Source organism: Aquarana catesbeiana, linkage group LG01 (assembly GCF_042186555.1).
Source record: "Aquarana catesbeiana isolate 2022-GZ linkage group LG01, ASM4218655v1, whole genome shotgun sequence".
NCBI lineage: Eukaryota > Metazoa > Chordata > Amphibia > Anura > Ranidae > Aquarana > Aquarana catesbeiana.
The window spans coordinates 979,087,220-979,112,351 of NC_133324.1; the positions used below are offsets into that span (position 1 = coordinate 979,087,220).

At 45.7% G+C, this 25,132-nt stretch overlaps 1 protein-coding gene across 1 annotated transcript in view; it reads right to left on the minus strand.

Annotated features, from left to right (window-relative positions):
* The window catches only part of LOC141123548 (cytosolic phospholipase A2 gamma-like), a 201,096-nt gene that overhangs the window by 144,604 nt on the left and 31,360 nt on the right, over nucleotides 1-25,132 (minus strand). The window contains exons 3-5 of the mRNA XM_073612062.1: nucleotides 18,879-18,963; nucleotides 4,230-4,375; nucleotides 1,993-2,194 (exon numbers count right to left, since the gene is read on the minus strand). Coding sequence (XP_073468163.1) covers nucleotides 1,993-2,194; nucleotides 4,230-4,375; nucleotides 18,879-18,963 — 433 coding nt within the window. The remainder of the gene's footprint in view (nucleotides 1-1,992; nucleotides 2,195-4,229; nucleotides 4,376-18,878; nucleotides 18,964-25,132) is intronic.

Here is a 25,132-nt window from a genome sequence, read left to right on the forward strand (position 1 = left end):
AAAGATGTTGACAAAGTCCAGATCCAGAGACGGCCGGCCGGCCAGAGTAGGCTATGACACTTCGCTGGGCTTAACACACACTGCTCTAGGAACGCTCCCCCTTACACGCCAGGCACCACAGCCATACAGCGCTGGGAACAGAGCTTGTGTGAAGAGGCTCCAAGCGGTGATAGAGCGTTCCTAGAGCAGTGTGTGTTAAGCCCAGCGAAGTGTCATAGCCTACTCTGGCCAGCCGGCCTTCTCTGGATCTGGACTTTGTCAACATCTTTTACCTCATCCATGAAGAAGGTTCTCCCTCCCCTGACATTATCAGGGGATTGTCTTTCAGAAGGCATGTGCTTCCAACCTGATGAGTGAAGCTGTACTCCCTGCTATACACGGACAATCTCTGCAGGAGTGGAGTGAAGGTATGTGTCAGTTTCTATCAGTTTTATTAATCTGATGTTGTTCATATTGACACTTTTTCAACCTTCACATTATTCTGGATGTACGACATCTTTGAGGACATTCCATAATTCTTCCCAAAGGTCCACTCTGAATAACTTTTCAGCAGTAACAGTGTTTTTTTCATTTCCATCCGCAGTTAATGACAGGATCTACAACATGTAATTATTCAAATAGAGACTACTATACAAGTGGTGCACTTATTCAATGCTTCTAGGGCATATTATTATTATTTTTTTGTACTTTGGTATTCCACCATCATTTTTACATTGCCCTAAACATTAGAATTTGCTACTGTCAGTTTGTCATTTATATTACCCATACTATGTGGGGGGGGGGGGGGGGGGTATTTGAGTGAATGAGAAGGGTTCATGTGGTGTGTCTGTTATTTCATCATTACTTCATCCACTGGTGGAGGTATATAGTGGTTATTTGTCATTGTGGGTGGATATTTACTTGTTTTTATTAATGCATTTTTCCATTTTTGCAATCTTTTAAAGCCTGTGTGTCCCTCTCTGAAGAATCCTTTCCCTAGACCCTCTGGTCCTTTTTTTATATATGTTTGAGTTTTATGTCCATTTGATTATTATTTTCAATAAAGAATTCATGGTAAGCCTCTTGTGGGAGTCAACTCCTGGTGGGTCCTTTTGTATATTTATGCATTTTGGAGACTTCTCCCCTTATACATACAGGCGGTCCCCTAGTTACAAACATCCAACTTAAAACAACTCCTACTTACAAACAAAGGGAGACAACAGGAAGGGAGAGGAAATCTACTCCTAGGAAGGGCAATTCTCTCCTGTAAGAGTTATTATGGGAAAAAGGTACCTCCACTGATGCTTTATCACCAAGGCTTGTTTCCACAAAAACCCAAAAGTTTCTAAATCCAATTCTCATTGGGACAGAAAGTGAGGTGAAATCTTCTGAAGAGGTGCACAGACAGCAAAACAAACGTTACAGGGGTGTTAACTCTTCCCTATGATAGCCAAAAAGCTTAAAAAACATTTTTTTGACTGCAGCTACACTTACAAAAATGTACCCGTTCTGACTTACAAACATATTCAACTTAAGAACAAACCTACAGACCCTATCTTGTTTGTAACCCGGGGACTGACTGTACAGGGTTGTAGGCAAAAAAACACTCCCAGATCTATTTGGGGTTTTTGTTCTGCACTTATCCATGGATGTAATACTCTGCATTTCATAAATCTTATCACGTCACTGATACATGTTGTTGTGCCGTCTTCTATCTCTGGATCAAGTGTTCATGAGGACTCGGCAACCATGCCAGACACCGGCTTCAGAGCCGAGTTGGATGATTGGGGAGGTAGTAGCACTGCATGCTTTGTTTCCAATGATAACATCTGGGTGTAAAGCAGGATGTAGAAATGTAGACAAACAGCAAGAACATTAAGAGTTTGATTCTGATGGACAGAGAAAAACAAAGACTGTGCCATCTCCATTAATCAAGAAGCTAAAGATAAGTCACCCCAGAGCTAAAGGTTCTCCTGGGTTCCAAACCTCAGAGAGGACCCGGGTGGGACTTACTGTATTCAAGGCTTCGAAGACAAGCGTATAGGCCCATAAATCTGTCAGAGAGTACAACTCTTCAAGAAATTTCTCTTTTATCTTCTCCCATGGATGTTTCCGTTGAATCTCCTGTTTTATTCGCTCACGTAACTTAATCTCCAGGTCTTTAAAGCATGAAGAGTCTGACCAGTTTTTTTCTGAATACAGAGAGGATATACACCTGCAAAGTCAAAGTTGTAAGTTGGATGTGATAGGTAAGTTATCAATTTAACATTCTTTGTCTAGATGAAAATTGTTCTACATTTGTTGTCGAATCACTTGACGTCCTGAAGCCATGCTGAAACATCCCAGACTTCAAGTGGTTGAAGCAATCTCATGGCTGCAGCTCTATAAGTCAGCTGTCAATTTTTTTAGCCAGTGGAGTAAGTGAAATGGGGTAGATGGCGCTACCTATACTTGGGGAGATAAATCTCCCTATTAATACAAAAAATGTGCACACTACACGTTAATGCTAATTAACCAAACAGTGATAGTGCAATCGTGATAAACACCTATAATATATAAAGTGCAACCAACCAAATCAATTATTGATATATAAATAATGAGTGACCAAGAAAAAACTAATCATATACATGACAAAAAAATATATAAATATATATATATATATATATATATATATATATATATATATATGAAATGTATAAAAAGCCATAATATAATAGATCATAAATAATTCCCAACTGTCATAAAAAAATCACAAAAAATGTGTATCAAAAAGAGGGGATGTGTGTATCAAAACAAGTTCAAGTGATAAAACGTCCCAAAAGCAGTGTTAATATAAAAATGGTGAAGCTCCAAAATGATCAAGTGTTTAATCGATTAGGCGACTCTTGTGCTCAACAGATCAGGTGACTCATGTGTTCCCCCTAGTGGGTCCCCACTCACCAGCTCCTGATACCCTTGCAGGGGTGGTAGGCATGTATGAATAATTGTGGGTGGTCTCCTTTGTTGGCTCTGCCAGTGGTACATCCATAGCTTGTCAGGCCTTGCACCGCTACACCAGATCAGGGCGTCCAAGCTGGTCATCTGCTCAGCACATTACCAGTCCCCATATCCAGGCAATTATTCAGCAGCTCCTCAGGGCTATGTCCTCCCAAATTCCTTCTACAATCAGCTCATTCAGTCCCCCACCTGTTTCAGCCAGCCAGTGTTCATCTGTTTAGTAAAAGTGATCCAGGCGGCTCTACATCCTCCCGATCACTTTTACAGTGGTCAGATGGGCAGCTCTCCTTCACCGCCACCCCCATGGTAGATTACTGGTTCTCCCATTCCTCCAAGACCACTGAAAAATGTTTCATCCATTAAGGAAGAGGAGATGGAGGAACATCCATTCCCTGATCTCCCCTGCAAGTAATGAAGCTCAAAGTGGTGGTGATTTCATCACTTTGGTTTCAAAGCAGTCCTCCCCTGGCTACTGTAGTAGGGAAAGCAGGTAATATAGCCTGATCTGTACTTGATTAGCTACAGTGAAGGCAAGGGAAACATTGGGCGTGAAATAGACCCCTGATGTCTCCATAAAGAGGACTTGTCACTTGCCTATGCTATCACATAGAGGACTTGTTAGCCCCCTTGTGACAGTTAAATGATAAAGTATAAGAAAATTAAATGGTTAAAAAATAAATAAATATATTTAAAAAAATATATATTAAAGCGCCTCCACTGCACATATATGTAAACAGAAACTGTGCCACACATATGAGGAATTCCTAATTCTAGGGATAGAATTCATAGTTAACTCTAATCTGAAGACCCATAAAGGCTTTTAAAGCCTTAACTATAAAAAATTGTAGGTACCTTCATTTTTCTGCCATTTCGCAGATGTGCGCAATTTTAAGTTTTGACATGTTTGGTATCTGTTTACTTGATGCAACCCCATTATTTTACCAAAAAATTGTGTATAATACTTTTTTTGGACATAAACAAAATATTTTAGTGTAAATATGCATTTGATAAACAGCTGCGCAAATATCGCTTGACATAAAAAAAAATGTAACAGCCATTATTTTCCAGGGGATCTTGAAAAAAATATATACAGTATATATAGTTTAAAGTAACTTTTTTTTAGCCTCAAAAAAATATGATACGTGTGTGTGTAACATTTAAAAAAATGTCCTGGGGGGCAATGTGGCTAAAAACAATAGCTGTTAGATTATTCAGGTAACAAATTGCTGTATAAATTGTTATAATGTATATACCATGTTGATCCAGATATCCCAGCCATGTATGTAGCGGCACCTAAAATGTTGAGTTCGGCCAGTTTCGAAATTGTTCCCATTAAACCAACCATGGCACGGAGTCCGCCCCCAGATCCCAAGACCGCGATTACAGGAGGGTCGCAATTCTTCAGAAAAAAACAAAACAAATGATCATCACTGTTATGTTACAGATAGGTTATGTATTGGACATTGGTAAGAAATTAATAAAACACACAACATCATGTGGGGTTCAAGTATGGAATAAACCAACATCTGTGTGGAGTTTTCTAAGGCCTCATACACACAGGACATTTATTTAACTCTCCTAGAAGCTAGCACTGTTTTGGAAGAAAAAAATGCCTGACGCTTGTAAAAGTGTCTAAAGCTTTTATAAATGTAGCACACCCTTGTAGGGACTGCTGATAAACTTGGACCCCCCACCCTGCACGGCCAGGCACACCACATTTTTATACAGGCACTCCAGAGTAGGGATGAGCTTCGAGTTCGAGTCGAACTCGACTTGAACATCGGCTGTTCGCATGTTTGTCGAACAGTGAACAATTTGGGGTGTTCGCGGCAAATTTGAATGCCGCAGAACACCCTTTAAAAGTCTATGGGAGAAATCAAAAGTGCTAATTTTAAAGGCTTATATGCAAGTTATTGTCATAAAAAGTGTTTGGGGACCCAGGTCCTGCCCCAGGGGACATGAATCAATGCAAAAAAAAAGTTTTAAAAACGGCCGTTTTTTCGGGAGCAGTGATTTTAATAATGCTTAAAGTGAAACAATAAAAGTGTAATATCCCTTTAAATTTTGTACCTGGGGGTGTCTATAGTATGCCTGTAAAGGGGCGCATGTTTCCCGTGTTTAGAACAGTCTGACAGCAAAATGACATTTCAAAGGAAAAAAGTCATTTAAAACTACTCGCGACTATTAATGCATTGCCGGTCCGACAATACACGTAGAAGTTCATTGATAAAAACGGCATGGGAATTCCCCACAGGGGAACCCCGAACCAAAATTGAAAAAAAAATGACAAGAGACAGTTTTTGACAATTCCTTTATTTAAATGCTTATTCTTTCTTCTATCTTCCTTCATCTCCTTTTTCTTCTTCTTCTGGTTCTTCTGGCTCTTCTGGTTCTTCCTCCGGTGTTCTCGTCCAGTATTTCCTCTGCAGCGTCTTCTATCTTCTTCTCCTCGGCCCGCTCCGCACCCATGGCATGGGGGGAGGCTCCCGCTCTTCATCTTCTTCTCTTCTTCATCTTCTTCTCTTCTTCATCTTCTTCTCTTCTTCTCTTCTTCATCTTCTTCTCCGGGCCGCTCCACACCCATGCTGGAATGGAGGGAGGCTCCTGCTGTGTGACACTTCTCCTCGTCTGACAGTTCTTAAATAACGGGGGGTGGGGCCACCCGGTGACCCCGCCCCCCTCTGACGCACGGTGACTTGATGGGACTTCCCCGTGATGTCACGGGGAATGCCACAGGGAAGCCCCGTCATGTCCCCATGCATCAGAGGGGGGGCGGGGGTCACCGGGTGGCCCCGCCCCCCGTTATTTAAGAACCGTCAGAAGAGGAGACGCGTCACAAAGCGGGAGCCTCCCTCCATGCCAGCATGGGTGCGGAGCGGCCCGGAGAAGAAGATGAAGAAGAGAAGAAGATGAAAAAGAGAAGAAGATGAAGAGAAGAGCGGGAGCCTCCCCCCATGCCATGGGTGCAGAGCGGCCCGAGGAGAAGAAAGGAAAAAGATGTCGCGAAGGAGATGCTGGACGAGAACACTGGAGGAAGAACCAGAAGAGCCAGAAGAACCAGAAGAAGAAGAAGAAGATGAAGGAAGATAGTAGAAGAAAGAAGAAGCATTTAAATAAAGGAGTTGTCAAAAACTCTTGTCATTTTTAACATTTTTGACAGTTTTTTTGTGAAATGGTAGGGGTACTTATGTACCCCCATACCATTTCACACAGGGGGGAGGGCCGGGATCTGGGGGTCCCCTTGTTAAAGGGGGCTTCCAGATTCCGATAAGCCCCCCACCCGCAGACCCCCACAACCACCGGCCAGGGTTGTGGGGATGAGGCCCTTGTCCTCATCAACATGAGGACAAGGTGTTTTGGGGGGCTACCCCAAAGCACCCTCTCAATGTTGAGGGCATGTGGCCTGGTACGGTTCAGGAGGGGGGGCACTCTCTCGTCCCCCCTCTTTTCCTGTGGCCTGCCAGGTTGCGTGCTCGGATAAGGGTCTGGTATGGATTTTTGGGGGGCCCCCACGCCGTTTTTTTTTTTTTAATTTTGGCGCGAGGTTCCCTTTAATATCCATACCAGACCTGAAGGGCCTGGTATGGAATTTAGGGGGACCCCCACGTCATTTTTTTTTAATTTTGGCCGGGGTTCCCCTTAATATCCATACCAGACCTGAAGGGCCTGGTATGGAATTTAGGGGGACCCCCACGTCATTTTTTAAAAAAATTTCGGTTCGGGGTTCCCCTGTGGGGAATTCCCATGCTGTTTTTATCAATGAACTTTTATGTGTATTGTCGGACCGGCAATTCATTAATAGCCGCGAGTAGTTTTAAATGACTTTTTTTCCTTTGAAATGTCATTTTGCTGTCAGACTGTTCTAAACACGGGAAACATGCGCCCCTTTACAGGCATACTATAGACACCCCCAAGGTACAAAATTTAAAGGGATATTACACTTTTATTGCTTCACTTTAAGCATGATTAAAATTGCTCCTCCCGAAAAAACGGGCATTTTAAAAAAATTTTTTGCAATGATCCATGTTCCCTGGGGCAGGACCCAGGTCCCCAAACACTTTTTCTGACAATAACTTGCATATAAGCCTTTAAAATTAGCACTTTTGATTATTCATGTTCGTGTCCCATAGATTTTAACGGTGTTCACGTGTTCGAACAAACTTTTTTCCTGTTCGCATGTTCTGGTGCAAACCGAACAGGGGGGTGTTCGGCTCATCCCTACTCCAGAGTCAGAACAGTCTGTGACTGTTTTTGTTATTTATTGAGGGGTAATAACTTGGATAGGGATGGGAGGTTATGGGATGCCCACTTAACTTCACCAAAATTTCAAGAACAGCTTCCTATATGCAGTCTCCTTCACTAGCCTCCTGCACACACTTGCTTGCTCCAGTTGTAGAATATTCTGACAGGCTCCCAGTCAGATTTTAGCAATAGCCCTTTACAGGCAGGAACTTGTAGCCCCTTGTTGTGTAGCAAAGATATAATGAAAACAGCTTGTACTTCTCCTATGTGGCTACTGATCCCAGCCAGCACCACCTCTCTAGGTACTGCCAACCCACCTGGCTGCAGCTGCCCCTTTCACTAGCCCCTCCAGGCTAACTATCACACCAGTCCTACCAACTAACACTCAGAATATCTCCCAGGGAAGGATGAAGACTTAACCACTTCAGCAGAAGGATTTACCCCTCTTCCTGACCAAAGCATTTTTTGCGATTTGGCACTGCATTGTTTTAGCTGATTGTGTGGTTGTGGGACGTTGCACCCAAACAAAATTGATATCCTTTTTTTCCCACAAATAGAGCTTTCTTTTGGTGGTATTTGATCACCTCTGCGGTTTTTATTTTTTGCGCTATAAACAAAAAAAGAGCAACAATTTTGAAAAAAAGCTATTTTTTTTTTTACTTTTTGCTATAATAAAAATCCCCCCAAAATATATAACATATTTTTTCCTCAGTTTAGGCCGATATGTATTTTTCTACATATTTTTGGTTAAAAAAAAAAAAAATAGCAATAAGCGTATGTAGCGCCCACCAACTTAGGCTGTGCTAATTAGTTAATTAGGATTAGTGTCAGGTAAAGTTGCCAGTGTTTTACCCTGTTGGTGTAAGCTGGTTGGTTAATTTGGTTGGGAGATTTGATAGAATAGAGGAGGGTGTGCCACCTACACTCTGCCCTGCAAGATATCCATCACTTTCTCTGAAATGTTCTGGAAGGTGGGTGGACTGAGGGAGCAGAGTGGCAGGTAGTTTTGGAGACCGCTCTAAGCCAATCGTTGTTTTGTTTGGGCAGAGGCGGGACTGTTATAAAAACTAAGGTCACATGTTTCCTGGTGTGGTTGGAGATGGGAATTGAATCCAGAAAGGCTGCAAAGATGTGATCAGCAAGGAGCAGGCTTGAAGGCCTGAGGGTGTAATGCTCTCAGTGCTGGATAGCAAAACTTGACCCTGAAGGCCTGAGGGTTCAGAGAATTCAGTGCTGGATGGTTCATCACCTTAAGTCACTGAAAGAAACTCTGGGAGCAATGGGTCAGACATTACCGGCTGGGATGGTTCTGGACATGCGGAGCAGGAAGCAGTTGCTAAAAGGATGAAGTAGATCGGGGTGTGCCCGGACTTTTCCTGAACCGACCTGGGAGGATCGCAGGAGTCGAGATAGGCAGATGAGGCCTGGTACTTCTAACATCCACATACCAAGATATTTTTCAGAGAGGCATCAGTCAGTTCATTAAGGGAAGAGGATATAACTGCTGGTAAAGGAACCAAAGATTCAGAGGCAACTCATACTTCCTGGAGCCATAGACTGTAAATATTGCAAGTTCTTTTCTAACATGCTGCAAGGAAAAGAATAAAGGTCATGTTCAAATGCATCCAGCGCCTTGAGGTGATTCAGTTCGCATTTGCAGCGCTTTATAAATCATTCATTCATTCATTCATTCAAATGTTACTGGACTGTCTGCTGATGTTATTCATGCAGGGGAGGAAAACGGAGAGCCACTAACAGAAAGGTATGAACTAACAGCAGCTCCCAAGGGAGTAGTGCGCTACATGGAGGTCCCACTGAGATGTTCACCTTTCTGTTAGTCCGTTACCCCTAGCAACTCCAGAGACAGAATCTGCAAATCAGTGACTGTATTCCGTGTAGTCCTAAGTGACCATCGCATGCGGCACCTTGCCATTCGTACAGAGGTGTCTGGCGTTGGTGCAGCGCCAACACCGCCACTGTTTGCAAAAACTATCCTGCTACACAGTTGAAAAATGTGGCTGGGAATTGTGGATGTCGCTATAACTCGTGGATAAAACATGGACACCAAGGGAGGTATGGCCAGAGACAAGCAGGGAACATGTCTCTTACAGTTGGGACATCACAAAGGGACATTTTCACTGTGAAATAGTAATTGCTGCTTTAATCTGTAGTTCTTTGGTGCCTGCCGCCAGGGGTCACTGGCACGCACTGTTAAAATGAACTGTTACAGATCCTCGCGTGCTGTACACACAGCGGAGGAAGATGGCGGGGAGCTTTACCATTACACTCATCATGCAGCAATCTACTGACAAGCAGGAACAGTTCCTCGTGGACACTGGCATCCGCTTGGAAGTCACCGGTGGGCTAGCGTTGGGAGTAGTCAATGGAGTGGAGATACTGTGTTTGCTTTGTTCCGGCTGTCGGAGACCCACCATGGGAGTCACCGCCTGGGCCCAGTGTGGCCGCTGCAGCCTGCAGCTTACGCGGCTGGGACCCGAACAGCAGGAGGTATGCTACTACCACGTGAACAGCACCACCGACTCTGCACGCCTCAAGCCACAAACCTCCGGAGGGCCGGAGAGGGCCAAGTCATCTCAGAGACTGCAGCAGAGGAGTTCCAGCCTGCCCAGGAGGAGTCGAATATGCCGGAGGTCCAGGTAGGATCTGTGGGGAAGGCCTGTGGTCTGGTCAGGGACCCGGGGGCTGTTGGTGTTGTTGAGCTAGCCCCGGGAAATCTCCCTGAAATGCCGGCCTCTTCTTGTAAGCCCCTTGCTGAACCTGTCCAGAAGGAGCCGCTGGTAGAAGAGGAGGACCCCTCAGGTGAGCTGGGCAGGGGAAGCAAGGGCTGGGGTGTGGACTACGGTTCCCAGAAGTGCTGGAGAGGTATGGGGTTCTTAGAACATTTATTTGTTTGGTCCTCTCCAGAGGAATGTGGCTCTAGTGAGGAGGAGGAATGGTATGTGGAAAGTTCCACTTCATTAAGTGCATCAACTGGGGCTCCGGAGAGCATAGCTACATTCCCAGCACCCCCAGTTCCACCTACTACATGCATCATAGGTGCCCCTCATAACAAAGAACTCACGCACGTGCAAAGGGCTGTCCGAGCCCCAAAATCTTGTGTGCTGCCTGGGCGGGAACTGTCACAGCTGTCACGGTTCCAAAGGGACGTTCAGAAGAGGGTTGCTCAGGAGTGGGGATTAGACTAACCTTATGTGACAGAGGAAATCATGGAGATTGTGGAGGCTTCCCATTAACAGTGGGAAGGGGATCTCATATGGGACTACTTACACGTGCCTAAACCTCAAAGGACACCTGACCATGAGATGTGGATAAGGTTTCAGAACATTTTTAGAGAATGGCAGCAAGGACGGGCCATATATAAGGATCGTGTCCTGATTCAAAAGCTTGGTCAACATACTAATAGTTATTCAATCTCGGTCAGAGGTGAAGGAGACACGTGGAAAAGACTGCCGGACCCCCGGTATTATCTGTAGAGTGCTATACAGGTATGCTGGACAAGCCTTGGACTGCAAGTGCGCAGATGGTTTAGAGTGGGCTATCCCATTGACTTTCTACACAGGGCAACAGATTCAGTGCCTACCTGGCCAGTATGGACACTATTTCCCTGCTGTTCCTGTCAGTCCCTTTGCTAGTTTCATGTTGAACAAAATCAATATTTCATTTGAAAGATTTTTTTTTGTGGATATACACACATAACCATACATATGGACATATGAGATGCCTCGTGTTAGGAGGTAGGTTAGAACTGTTCTCTAGCTGTGGATTCCTTTTCCACAACTGGGGACAGTTGTGATTTCAGGAGGGGGTGTATGTAGCACCCACCAACTTAGGTGTGTACTAATTAGTTAATTAGGATTAGTGTCAGGTAAAGTTGCCAGTGTTTTAGCCTGTTGGTGTAAGCTGGTTGGTTAATTTGGTTGGGAGATTTGATAGAATAGATAAGGGTGTGGCCACCTACACTCTGCCCTGCAAGATTTCCATCACTTTCTCTGAAATGTTCTGGAAGGTGGGTGGACTGAGGGAGCAGAGTGGTAGGTAGTTTTGGAGAACGCTCTTGTTTTGTTTGGGCAGAGGCGGGACTGTTATAAAAACTAAGGTCACATGTTTCCTGGTGTGGTTGGAGATGGGAATTGAATCCAGAAAGGCTGCAAAGATGTGATCAGCAAGGAGCAGGCTTGAAGGCCTGGGGGTGTAATGCTCTCAGTGCTGGATAGCAAAACTTGACCCTGAAGGCCCGAAGGTTCAGAGACCTCAGTGCTGGATGGTTCATCACCTTAAGTCACTGAAAGAAACTCTGGGAGCAATGGGCCAGACATTACCAGCTGGGATGGTTCTGGACATGCGGAGCAGGAAGCAGTTACTAAAAGGATGACGTAGATCGGGGTGCGCCCAGGCTTTTCCTCAACTGTCCTGGGAGGATCGCAGGAGTCGAGATAGGCAGGTGAGGCCTGGTACTTCTTAAGGCCCGTACACACGATCAGACTTTTTGACAACAAACATCTAAATTAGCTGTTTTGGAGCAACATCTGACCGTGTGTATGCTCCATCGGACAAACTTTTTCAGTTTCCATCTGACTTTTGTTGGCTGTGCGAACGGACAAACTTTCTGGCAACAAAAGTCCGATGGAGCAAAGTCCGATTGTGTGTACACAAAGCCGTCTGACTTTTGTACAAACTACAGTACGCAGCCGAATGTTTCCAGTGCGATCGGATAGCGCTAGTTCTCGGCGACAGGGCACTGTATATCTCGCGCTAGCTGCAATAGGAAAAACACATTTTCCTACTGCGGCGGGTGTGAGAGGGAATTCCCCTCTGGGGGAATACCAAGCCCTTCGGTCTGGTATGGGTTTTAAGGGGAACCCTCTACGCCAAAAAACGGCGTGGGGGTCCCCCCAAAATCCATACCAGACCCTTATCCGAGCACGCAGCCCTGCCGGTCAATAAAGGGGGTGGGGACGAGCGAGCGAGCACCCCCACCCCAAAGCAGCTTGTTCCCATGTTGATGAGGACAAGGGCCTCTTCCCGACAACCCTGGCTGTTGATTGTCGGGCTCTGCAGGCAGGGGGCTTATCAGAATCCAGGAGCCCCCTTTAATAAGGGTGCCCCCAGATCCCATCCCCCCACCCTAGCAGTTCCGGGGGTCTTCTTCTGACTCCGGGGGTCTTCTTCCGACTTCAGGGGTCTCTCCAGGGTCTTCTCACGGTGTCCAGATCTTCTGCCGGCTCTGCCGCTATCTTATGCCGCTCTTTTGCTAGCGGTGGCCCGGACTTCTGCATCGTCTTCTTCCCTCTTCTCTTCTTCCGATGTTGATACGACGCTCTCATCCGATGACCACGCCCCCTTATGAGATCACAGTCCCAGCATGCCCCGGGACTGTGACCTCATAAGGAGGTGGGGTCACCGCCTATATAAGTCCATTGCGGAGCGCTCAGAGAGCATTCCAGCTGGAGAGAGCGTCGTGTCAACATCAGAAGAAGAGAAGAGGGAAGAAGACGATCCAGAAGTCCGGGCCACTGCTAGCAAAAGAGCGGCACAAGATAGCAGAGGAGCCGGCAGAATATCCGGACACCGGGAGAAGACGCCGGAGAGACCCACAAAGTCAGAAGAAGACCCCCGAAGTTGGAAGAAGACCCTGAAGTCAGATGAAGACCCCCGGAGTCGGAAGAAGACCCCCGGAGCTGCTTAATAAATTACTTTAAAAACCTGTGTACTGTGTATTTTTATTGACACTTTTTTCACTAGGTGAATGGGTAGGGGTACGATGTACCCCATACTCATTCACATAGGGTGGGGGGCGGGGATCTGGGGGCCCCCTTATTAAAGGGGGCTCCCGGATTCCAATAAACCCCCCTGCCTGCAGACCCCGACAACCAATGGCCAGGGTTGTCGGGAAGAGGCCCTTGTCCTCATCAACATGGGGACAAGGTGCTTTGGGGTGGAGGGCCGGCAGGGTGCCCCCCTCACCCAAAGCACCCACCCCCCATGTTGAGGGCTTGCGGCCTGGTACGGTTCAGGAGGGGGGCGCTCGCTCGTCCCCACCCCCTTTCCTGACCAGCCAGGCTGCGTGCTTGGATAAGGGTCTGGTATGGATTTTGGGGGGACCCCCATGCTGTTTTTTCGGCGTAGGGGGTTCCCCTTAAAATCCATACCAGATCTAAGGGCCTGGTATGCCCCTGGAGGGGAACCCATGCCGTTTTTTTATTTAAAATTTGGCGAGGAGTTCCCCCTCAAGATTCATACCAAACACAGTGCCTGGCATTGGCGGGGATCCAAATTGGATCCCCGCACCAGTGTTAACCCGGCTCGCAAGGTGTAAATCTCGCTGATAAATGTGACGAGATTGACACAATATCAGACAACAATACAGAAGTTGACCAAAGGGTGGTGGTAAAGAGCTGAAAAACCACGTGATTTGGTAAAATTTGACTGGAAAAGTCCTGCCGTCTGTATGCAATACAAACTTAAGGCCAACGCCCTTTGTTCAAAAATCCAAGGGAAAGTTTGTACAAAGTCCTATCATATGTATGGGGCTTTACATCCACATACCAAGATGTTTTTTAGAGAGGCATCGGTCAGTTCATTAAGGGAAGAGGATATAACTACTGGTAAAGGAACCAAAGATTAAGAGGCAACTCATAATTTCTGGAGTCATAGACTGTAAATATTGCAACTTCTTTTCTAACATGCTGCAAGGAAAAGAATAAAGTTTATGTTAAAATGTTACTGGACTGTCTGCTGATGTTATTCATGCAGGGGAGGAGAGCCACTAACAGAAAGGTATGAACTAACAGCAGCTCCCAAGGAAGTATTGCGCTACACGTATATTGATTGGTTTGCACAAAAGTTATAGCGTCTACAAAATAGGGCATAGATTTATGGCATTTTTATTATTTGTTTCTTTTACTAGTAATGGCGGCGATCTGCGATTTTTATCAGGACTGCGACATTGTGGCGGACAGTTCGGACACTTTTGACACTATTTTCAGACCAGTGACATTTATACAGCAATCAGTGCTATAAAAAGCCACTGATTACTGTATAAATTACACTGGAAGGGAAGGGGTTAAAACTAGGGGGCGATCAAGGGATGTGTTCTAACTGTAGGGGGGATTGTCTCACTACACCATGACAGAGATCACTGCTCCCAAAGACAGGAAGCAGTAGATCTCTGTGATGTTGCTAGGCAGAACAGGGAAATGTCTTGTTTATATAGGCATCTCCCCATTCTGTGAATCGAGTTAGTGGGACCCGTGGGCACGCTCCCACGCTGTCGCTGGCGTGCGACTGCTAGGCTGCAAATTCAAAGGCACATACAGGTACGCCCTTTTGCCTGCCCGTGCCATTCTCCTGACGTAAATCGGCATGCGGCGGTCGGCAATTCGTAAGAACTGGGCCTATTTTTTCAAACTTGTTTACAAGTTAAAATCATTTTTTTTGCTAGAAAATTACTTGGAACCCCCAAACATTATATATATTTTTTTTCTAACACCCTAGAGAGTAAAATGGCAGTCGTTGCAATACTTTGTCACAATGTATTTGTGCGGCGGTCTTACAAGCGCATTTTTTGGGAAAAAAAACACTTTTTTAATTAAAAAAAAAAGACAACATTGAAGTTAGCCCATTTTTTTACACTGTGAAAGATGATGTTACGCCGAGTAAATTGATACCCAACATGTCATGCTTCAAAGTTGCACCCGCTCATGGAATCGCAACAAACTTTTACCCTTAAAAATCTCCATAGGCGACATTTAAAAAATTCTACAGGTTGCATGTTTTAAGTTACAGAGGAGAATTATTGCTTTCGCTCTATCGATCGTGGTGATACCTCACATGTGTGGTTTTCATATGCAGGCGCTACTCAGGTTTGCATTCGCTTCTACGCGCAAGCGCGCGGGGACGGGGCGCGTTTAAAAAAAAACATTTCTTATTTTACCATTTTTTATGGTAAGTGGCGCAATAAAAGTGATATTGCGGTAAATCCGCCACGGAGACCACTTTTATCTGAAAGCAGACCGCCCGCTGAAGAAGATACCAGGCTTATGGTAGCTAGCCATACACTCCTCTTCAAAGTGCCAACGTTTAACGATAGCGGACGGTCCGTAAGTGGTTAAAGTGGTAACTTAGAGGTAACTGTGAATATCTCCTAAACTTGCTTGTGCCGTGACGGGAGTGACGTTATTGTGGCTCCGGCCAATCACAGCGCCGGAGCCCTAAAACCCAGAAAAAACTCCGGGAGACATGTCGCCGGTCACAGTGGTGTATGGGGACCACTACAACAGCTTTGTTCTAAGGTAAGGTATGCATACTAGCTCATTATGCCTTTGTCTTGCAGGTTGTTGTAAAAAAAGAAAAAAACAGTTTACAACCACTTTAAGCACACCACAGTCTTCAGGTAGACTGACTACATGTGGCAGTATCCCCCATTGTTAATCCCCAGCAGTGCTGCTCCACTCATTCCACTGTCCTCTCTTGCTCCCATGCCTCCAGGAAGGGCTTCCTCCCCTGTCTTATGACAGGATGGTTCCAGCATCCGAGCCCTGACCCAAGGCAGAAAACTCCCCAGACAAGGGGGCACCCATGAGGGACACCAACAGCCTCCTCAGGACTGTGTCTCCATCTTCCACCTGACTAATCCTGCTGGCATGGCTCATGTTTATTTATGATGTAAGCTCTGCCCCTTACTGGGGATTGGCCGAGGCCTCATAAATATTCAAGGCAGCTCCTTCTAACCTCCACCCACTAATTCTAGAAGATTCTCCCAGCCTTCTAGACCAGAGGGCTGCCAGGATGAGTCACCCAGCCCTGAACTTCTCTGAACCCTGGCCCAGATTCCCAGCTAGAATTTACCTACTCCTAATTCAAGCCTCTTACCGACAGATTATGGGCCCTGGATTTTAAGGGAACAATACTCTTTGCGAGGTGAATGAGAAATCCAGTCTGATCTGTACTAATCGGACTCAATCTTGTATATATGTATATATTGTATATTGTCTCATTTTGTTGTGAACTCTTTGCTGTGATTGGTTAGGGCAGGCATCTTCAAACTACGGCCCTCCAGCTGTTGCGGAACTACACGTCACATGAGGCATTGTAAAACTCTGACATTCACAGACATGACTAGGCATGATGGGAATTGTAGTTCCTGAACTGCTGTAGGGCCATAGTTTGAAGACCTCTGAGTTAGGGTGTGGCTGTATTCCAATGTTCTATTGTGTCTGTCTGCTCTGGATATTATGTAGTGTTTCTCTCTATGGAGAGAGGGGGTATTCCTCCAGCAGCCCCCTGCTAAGACTGTTTACTGTGGAGAAGTTTGAACACACCTGACCTGTGTGTCTATTGTCATTGGACAGTCTAACCCACCCTGTTTTCCAAGGGTGGGGGGAAAGAGTCTGAGTTATTTTATCTGTTGTGTCCATGTGTGATAATAAATGAGTTTGTTGTCTGCCACTCCACGACTGGTGTTGTCTGGTGAATGGGTGGGCTAAAGGGTCTTGGATAGTGCTGGTTCTGGACAGAGGAAGCATTTGCGGCAGACAGGGACCTGTTTGAGGACAGGGGTTTATCACACACTACTTCTAGCACACACTAGAAGGTGCTACAAAAGCTTTTAGGAGCTTTTACAGGAGTCAAGCTTTTGGGTGTTATTTCATTTCATTGGCCAGAATAAATGATTGCTGCTCCTGAACGCACTGTTTTTTTCCCTGCCGCTAGAAGCCCCTGCCACTAAACACTGCTAAAATCCTGCAGTATATGTGCATGAACACATAGGCTAACATGCAAGGGAGTTTATGGCAGAAAAAAAAATGCCAGATGCTCCTAGGAGCAACTGCAAAAATGTCCAGTGTGCATGAATCTAATAGTAGAAGGCTGAAGGGAAAGCTCACTAAGGCTCGATGCACATCTATGCATATTGCTTTTGAGCATTTCTGTAGGGCTTTTTGCGATGCTTGCCGCGTTTTTGGACACGCGTTTTTACAATCTTGTATATATGTATATATTGTGTATTGTCTCTTTGTTGTGATCGGTTAGGGTATGGCTGTATTCCAATGTTCTATTGTGTCTGTCTGCTCTGCATATTATGTAGTGCTTCTCTCTATGGAGGGAGGGTGCTTTTGAGCATTTCTGTAGGGCTTTTTGCGGTGCTTGACGCATTTTTTTTTACACTATATATAGCTGGTTGCTGAGGAGGGGGCCGGGAAGCCGGCTGCCACATCCTTAACAACCAATGAGTTATCAGTTGTCAGCGGGCTTCCCGCTGAAAGTAAAAAAAAAGAATTTCTGGCTAGAAAAAAAAAACAGCGTGGGGTCCCCCTCTCAGGTCCATACCAAGATTTTAAAAATATGGCGTGGGGGTCCCCCCAAAATCCATACCAGACCCTTATCTGAGCATGCACCCCGGCAGGTCAGGAAAGGGAGGGGACGAGTGAGCACCCCCCCTCCTGAATCATACCAGGCCACATGCCCTTAACATGGGGGACGGTTGCTTTGGGGCAGGGGGGGTTCTGCGCCCTCCCCACCGCAAAGCACCTTGCCCCCATGTTGATGGGGACAAGGGCCTCTTCCCGACAACCAAGGGTTGTCGGGGTTTGCGGGTGGGGAGCTTATCAGGATCTGGAAGCCCCCTTTAACAAGGGGGGCCCCAGATCCCGGCCCCCCTATGTGAATGAGTATGGGGTAAATTGTACACCTACCCATTCACTTAAAAAAAAAAGAAGAAGCAGGGGGAGAAGGATAAGACCGGAGGATGAAGATGCAGGAGAAGATGGAGGAAGACCGGAGGAAGAAGCGGAGAAGAAGAAGAAGATTTTTAATAAAAGACTTGTCAAAAACTGTCTACTGTATATTTTTAACACTACACTACTTTTTTTTTAGTGAATGGGTAGGGGTACAATGTACCCCATACTCATTCACATAGGGGGGACGGGATCTGGGTGCCCCCTTGTTGAAGGGGGTTTCCAGATTCCGATAAGCCCCCCGCCCGCAGACCCCGACAACCACCAGGCAAGTGTTGTCAGGGAGAGGCCCTTGTCCCCATCAACATAGGGGCAAGGTGCTTTGGGGTGGGGGGGGCGCAGAGCCCCCCTGCCCTAAAGCAACCATCCCCCATGTTGAGGGCATGCAGCCTGGTATGTTTCAGGAGGGGTGGGCGCTCACTCATCCCCTCCCTTTCCTGACCTGCCGGGCTGCATGCTCAGATAAGGGTCTGGTATGGATTTTGGGGGGAGCTGACAGATGATGACTCATTGGTTGTTAAGAATGCGACGGCCGGCTTCCCAGCCCCCTACTTAGCAACCAGCTATATACAGCGTAAAAAAAATTGAAAAAAGCAAAACGCAAATCGCGGCAAAATCACGGTAAAATGTGGTAAAACCGCGGTACTTGTGTTTTTGGATGCAGGTCCATTGAATTCTATTACATGCAAAATGCTGTATTTTGCAGAAAACAGTTCCTGACCCTTTCCAAAAATGCAGAGGCACAAAAATGCATTGATGTGAACATTTCCCTGCATTTCTGCAAAATGCAAAATGCATCAAAAAACAGATTTGTGTGAATCAAGCCTTATACAAAGGTTCACTTGGTCAATTTACACGGCTGTTTTTGGTTTTTCAGCATCAAGACAAATACTAGAAAATCTTTACCTCTCCAACAGTCATGCCTAAGGATGAAAGCGTGTCCTTTACTTTTATCTTCCTTGCATTGACAGATTTGATTTCCCCTTCTGATCTGTAAAGTGGAAAAAAAAACATAAAAAAATTATAAACAGAATACAATTAAAGTGATTGTAAACGGTCACCTTGTAAAACAACCCATTCAATTTAAAATAAAAATGTAAGGCAAAACATTTGTGTATAGATATAAAAAAAAACTTTTTTCCCTTTTTTTTGTAAGTGGTCACATTCCCTCTGTTCTCAGCTGCATAAGAGCTGAGGGATGAGAAACAACAGTGCATTGGTCTTTCCAGTGAATGACTGTGCAGTGGGGGCCGTGTCAGGACAAATCTGATCATTGGAGGAGAGCACGCTGAGTTCCCAACATAGCTAGAGAACTGACCATGCTGTGCTCTCCTGCTTAGTGTGGTCAGTTATTAAACATTAGCCGACCAGCAGTCGTCATTCTACTGTGACAGGTTGGCTCTCTTGAGCAAATTGCCGTAGCTGTACGTCGGCCCTTTAAACAGCTATAGCAGGCGCGCTCCGCTGCATGGCAGGGGACCCAATGCGTGATCGCTCCACAGAGAGACAGAATGGGCATGTGTGTGTGTGTGTATGTGTGTAAACACACACGTACACATCCCCATTCCCTCAGGAGAGGAGAGACAGATTGTCTGTTCCTACTAGTTAGGAACAGCAATCTGGCTCCTCCTAGACAGTCCCATCCCCCCACAGTTAGAATCACTCCCTATGGAACACGGTTAACCACTTGATCGCCTCCTAGTGTTAACCCCTTCCCTGCCAGTTACATTTACACAGTAATCAGTGACTATTTTTAGCTCTGATCGCTGTATAAATGTCGCTGGTCCCAAAAATGTGTCAAAAGTGTCTGATCTGTTTGAAATGTCACAGCCCCGCTAAAAATTTGCAGATCGCCGCCATTACTAGTAAAAAAAAAATTATACTAAAAATGCCATAAATCTATCCCGTATTTTGTAGACGCTATAACTTTTGCACAAACCAATCAATATACGCTTATTGCAATTTTTTTTCGGGGGATGCAGGGGGGGGCGCAGAGGTGATCAAATACCACCAAAAGAAAGCTCTATTTGTGGGGAAAAAAGGACGTCAATTTTGTTTGGGTACAACGCGCACAACCGCGCCATTGTCAGTTAAAACGACGCAGTGCCGTATCGCAAAAAATGGCCTGGTCATTAAGGGGGCAAATTCTTCTGGGGCTGAAGTGGTTAACAGGAAAGGAGAAGGGACTGACAGGAACACCGGGGATTTCACACAAAGGAAGCAATACAAAGAGAAAAGGAGACGTTCTCATACAAGTACATGGTACAACAGTCACATATCAGAAATATGAAGTGTTGGGGTAACAAAGGCTTTAAAGTTTCTCTAGAGCTAAGACTTTTTCCTTCTGGATAGAGCAGGAAGTCATTAAAACTCCAGATAGTGAGTGAATAAAAATCTCTCTATCTTGAACGTTCCCATTAGAGCAGCTTTTCCAAACCCGGGTCCTGTGGAATCCTCTGGAGCTTTATAGGGGTTCCTTAAGTTGTGGATCATTGACCTCCCATTTAATGGTGATTGTAGTCAGGTGGTGGACTACAGAAACATGCAGAAGGAGACATTTCCCTCTTTACTATCAGTTTACTTTCACTTTTTTTTGTGCTGAATGTTGTGTTGCTCTATCCCCTCCAGTGAGCAGAGGGAGAACTATAGCCAGAAAAGCCTATAGATTCCTATGCAGAACACTGAGGATCATGGGATTTGAAGTACAGGAAGTAAGCCATATTGTGGAACTTATAGGCTCTTTGCATAAGGTGACCAGATTTTTAAAATGAAATCCGGCAACATAGTTTACCATTTGCCAATAAAAAATAAAAATATTTTATAAGCATATTTTCCTCAAATGATATATGCAGTGTATGTGGTATGTATTTATGGAATGATCGTATGATATACACGTTATTTCTCACATTTGGTCCATGAGATTAAAAAAATAGATACTTAGAATTTTTTGAGATGACTACCAAATGGTTTGAAGATAAGATAGAAAAAAAATAGAGTTCAGAGTTCAGGAGAGTTCAGGAGCGCGACACATAAAGAATGCAGGGCTCAGGAGCATGCTACATAAGAACTGAAGGGCTCAGCCGTGAGTTACATAAAGAATGCAGGGCTCATCTGTGCCCATCAATGCAGCCTGACCAGTGCACATCTGAGCAGCCTGACCAGTGCCCATTAGGGATGAGCTTCGAGTTCGAGTCAAACTCATGTTCGACTCAAACATTGGCTGTTCGCAAGTTCGCAGAACAGCGAACAATTTGGGGTGTTCGCGGCAAATTCGAATGCCGCGGAACACCCTTTAAAAGTCTATGTGAGAAATCAAAAGTGCTAATTTTAAAGGCTAATATGCAAGTTATTGTCATAAAAAGTGTTTGGGGACCTGGGTCCTGCCCCAGGGGACATGGATCAATGCAAAAAAAGTTTTAAAAACGGCCGTTTTTTCAGGAGCAGTGATTTTAATAATGCTTAAAGTCAAACAATAAAAGTGTAATATCCCTTTAAATTTCGTAGCTGGGGGGTGTCTATAATATGCCTGTAAAGGGGCGCATGTTTCCCGTGTTTAGAACAGTCTGACAGCAAAATGACATTTCAAAGGAAAAAAGCCATTTAAAACTACTTGCGGCTATTGCATTGCCGGTCCGAAAATACACATAGAAGTTCATTGATAAAAACGGCATGGGAATTCCCCACAGGGGAACCCCGAACCAAAATTAAAAAAAAAAAATGACGTGGGGGTCCCCCTAAATTCCATACAAGACCCTTCATGTCTGGTATGGATTTTAAGGGGAACCCCGCGCCAAAAAAAAACAAAAAACGGCGTGGGGTCCCCCCAAAAGTCCATACCAGACCCTTATCCGAGCACACAACCTGGCAGGCCGCAGGAAAAGAGGGGGGGAGGAGAGAGCATCCCCCCTCCTGAACCGTACCAGGCCACATGCCCTCAACATTGGGAGGGTGCTTTGGGGTAGCCCCCTAAAGCACCTTGTCCCCATGTTGATGGGGCCATGTATCGTGAGAGGACAAGGGCCTCATCCCCACAACCCTGGCCGGTGGTTGTAAGGGTCTGCGGGCGGGGGGCTTATGGGAATCTGGAAGCCCCCTTTAACAAGGGGACCCCCAGATCCCGGCCTCCCCCTGTGTGAAATGGTAAGGGGGTACAAAAATACCCCTACCATTTCACTAAAATACTGTCAAAAATGTTTAAAATGACAAGAGACAGTTTTTGACAATTCCTTTATTTAAATGCTTCTTCTTTCTTCTATCTTCCTTCATCTTCTTCTTCTGGTTCTTCCTCCGGCGTTCTCGTCCAGCATCTCCTCCGCGGCGTCTTCTATCTTCTTCTCCTCGGGCCGCTCCACACCCATGGCATGGGAAGGGGCTCCCGCTCTTCTCTTCATCTTCTTCTCTTCTTCATCTTCTTCTCTTCTTCATCTTCTTCTCTTCTTCTCTTCTTCATCTTCTTCTCCGGGCCGCTCTGCATCCATGCTGGCATGGAGGGAGGCTCCCGCTGTGTGATGCGTCTCCTCTTCTGACGGTTCTTAAATAATGGGGGTGGGGCCCCCGGTGACCCCGCCCCCTCTGACGCACGGGACATGGGGGACTTCCCTGTGGCATTCCCCGTGGCGTCACAGGGAAGTCCCGTCAAGTCACCGTGTGTCAGAGGGGGCGGGGTCACCGGGTGGCCCCACCCCCCGTTATTTAAGAACCGTCAGACGAGGAGACGCTGTCATACAGCAGGAGCCTCCCTCCATGCCAGCATGGATGCGGAGCGGCCCAGAGAAGAAAATGAAGAAGAGAAGAAGAGAAGAAGAGAAGAAAAGAAGAAGATGAAGAAGAAGATGAAGAAGATGAAGAGAAGAGCGAGAGCCTCCCCCCATGCCATGGGTGCGGAGTGGCCCGAGGAGAAGAGGATAGAAGACGCCGCAGAGGAAATGCTGGACGAGAACACTGGAGGAAGAACTAGAAGAGCCAGAAGAACCAGAAGAAGAAGATGAAGGAAGATAGAAGAAAGAAGAAGCATTTAAATAAAGGACTTGTCAAAAACTGTCTCTTGTCATTTTAAACATTTTTGACAGTTTTTTAGTGAAATGGTAGGGGTATTTTTGTACCCCCCTACCATTTCACACAGGGGGGGCCGGGATCTGGGGGTCCCTTTGTTAAAGGGGGCTTCCAGATTCCGATAAGCCCCCCGCCCGCAGACCCCCACAACCACCGGCCAGGGTTGTGGGGATGAGGCCCTTGTCCTCATCAACATGGGGACAAGGTGTTTTGGGGGCTACCCCAAAGCGCCCTCCCAATGTTGAGGGCATGTGGCCTGGTACGGTTCATGGAATTTAGGGGGACCCCCACGTCATTTTTTTTTAAAATTTTGGCCAGGGTTCCCCTTAATATCCATACCAGACCTGAAGGACCTGGTATGGAATTTAGGGGACCCCCACGTCATTTTTTTTTTAAATTTTGGTTCGAGGTTCCCCTGTGGGGAATTCCCATGCCGTTTTTATCAATTAACTTCTATGTGTATTGTCGGACCGGCAATGCAATAGCCGCGAGTAGTTTTAAATAGCTTTTTTCCTTTGAAATGTCATTTTGCTGTCAGACTGTTCTAAACACAGGAAACATGCGCCCCTTTACAGGCATATTATAGACACCCCCCAGCTACGAAATTTAAAGGGATATTACACTTTTATTGTTTGACTTTAAGCATTATTAAAATCATTGCTCCTGAAAAAACGGCCGTTTTTAAAAGGTTTTTTTGCAAGTGATCCATGTCCCCTGGGCAGGACCCGGGTCCCCAAACACTTTTTATGACAATAACTTGCATATAAGCCTTTAAAATTAGCACTTTTGATTATTCATGTTCGCGTCCCATAGACTTTAACGGTGTTTGCGTGTTCGAACAAACTTTTTTCCTGTTCGCATGTTCTAGTGCGAACCGAACAGGGGGGTGTTCGGCTCATCCCTAGTGCCCATCAATACAGCCTGCCAGTGCCCATCAATGCAGCCTGACCAGTGCTCATCAATGTAGCTTCACAAGTGCCCATCTATGCAGCCTGACCAGTGCCCGTCAATGCAGCCTGACCAATGCCCAGCAATGCAGCTTCACAAGTGCCCATCAATGCAGCCTGACCAGTGCCCATTAATGCAGCTTCACAAGTGCCCATCTATGCAGCCTGACCAGTGCCCATCAATGCAGCCTGACCAGTGCCCAGCAATGCAGCTTCACAAGTGCCCATCTATGCAGCCTGACCAGTGTCCAGCTATGCAGCCTGACTAGTGCCCATCTATGCAGCCTCACCAGTAGGGATGAGCCGAACACCCCCCGGTACGGTTCACAGCAGAACATGTGAACAGACAAAAAATTAATGCGAACACCGTTAAAGTCTATGGGACATGAACGTGAAAAAAAGTGCTAATTTTAAAGGCTTACATGCAAGTTATTGTCATAAAAAGTGTTTGGCGATCTGGGTCCTGCCCCAGGGGACATGGATCAATGCAAAAAAAAGTTTTAAAAATTGCCATTTTTTCAGGAGCAGTGATTTTAATAATGCTTAAAGTGAAATAATAAAAGTGAAATATTCCTTTAAATATCATACTTGGGGGTGACTATAGTATGCCTGTAAAGTGGCGCATTTTTCCCGTGTTTAGAACAATACCACAGCAAAATAACATTTCTAACGGAAAAAAAAGTCATTTAAAACTAATTCACGGCTGTAATGTATTGTCGGGTCTCTGCAACATAGATAAAAATCATTGAGAAAAACGGCATGGGTTTCCCCCCCAGTCCACTACCAGGCTATTTGGGTCTGGTATGGATATTAAGGGGAACCCCACACCCAAATTAAAAAAAAAACTATTGCGTGGGGGGCCCCCAGGTACTATTTACTCTGAACACAAGTATATATACTATACGGCCTGCCCTATATACTCTGCAGAAAATTGGGCCTTAGGTGTTGGTGGTACCAGAACACTGTAAGCCCTCACAGTTACTTTTGGTGGGTGCAGTAACAGTCCCTGCTGTGAAATATTATATTAAAAATTGTAACTACAAAATGACCCTATTACCACGCATTCTATACTTGTTCAGGTCACTACCCATCCCGATCCCTAGGGATCAACTCAGGCGATTTCAATCCAAGATAATCCGCTTTGTGTGGAGCACTAAGGGG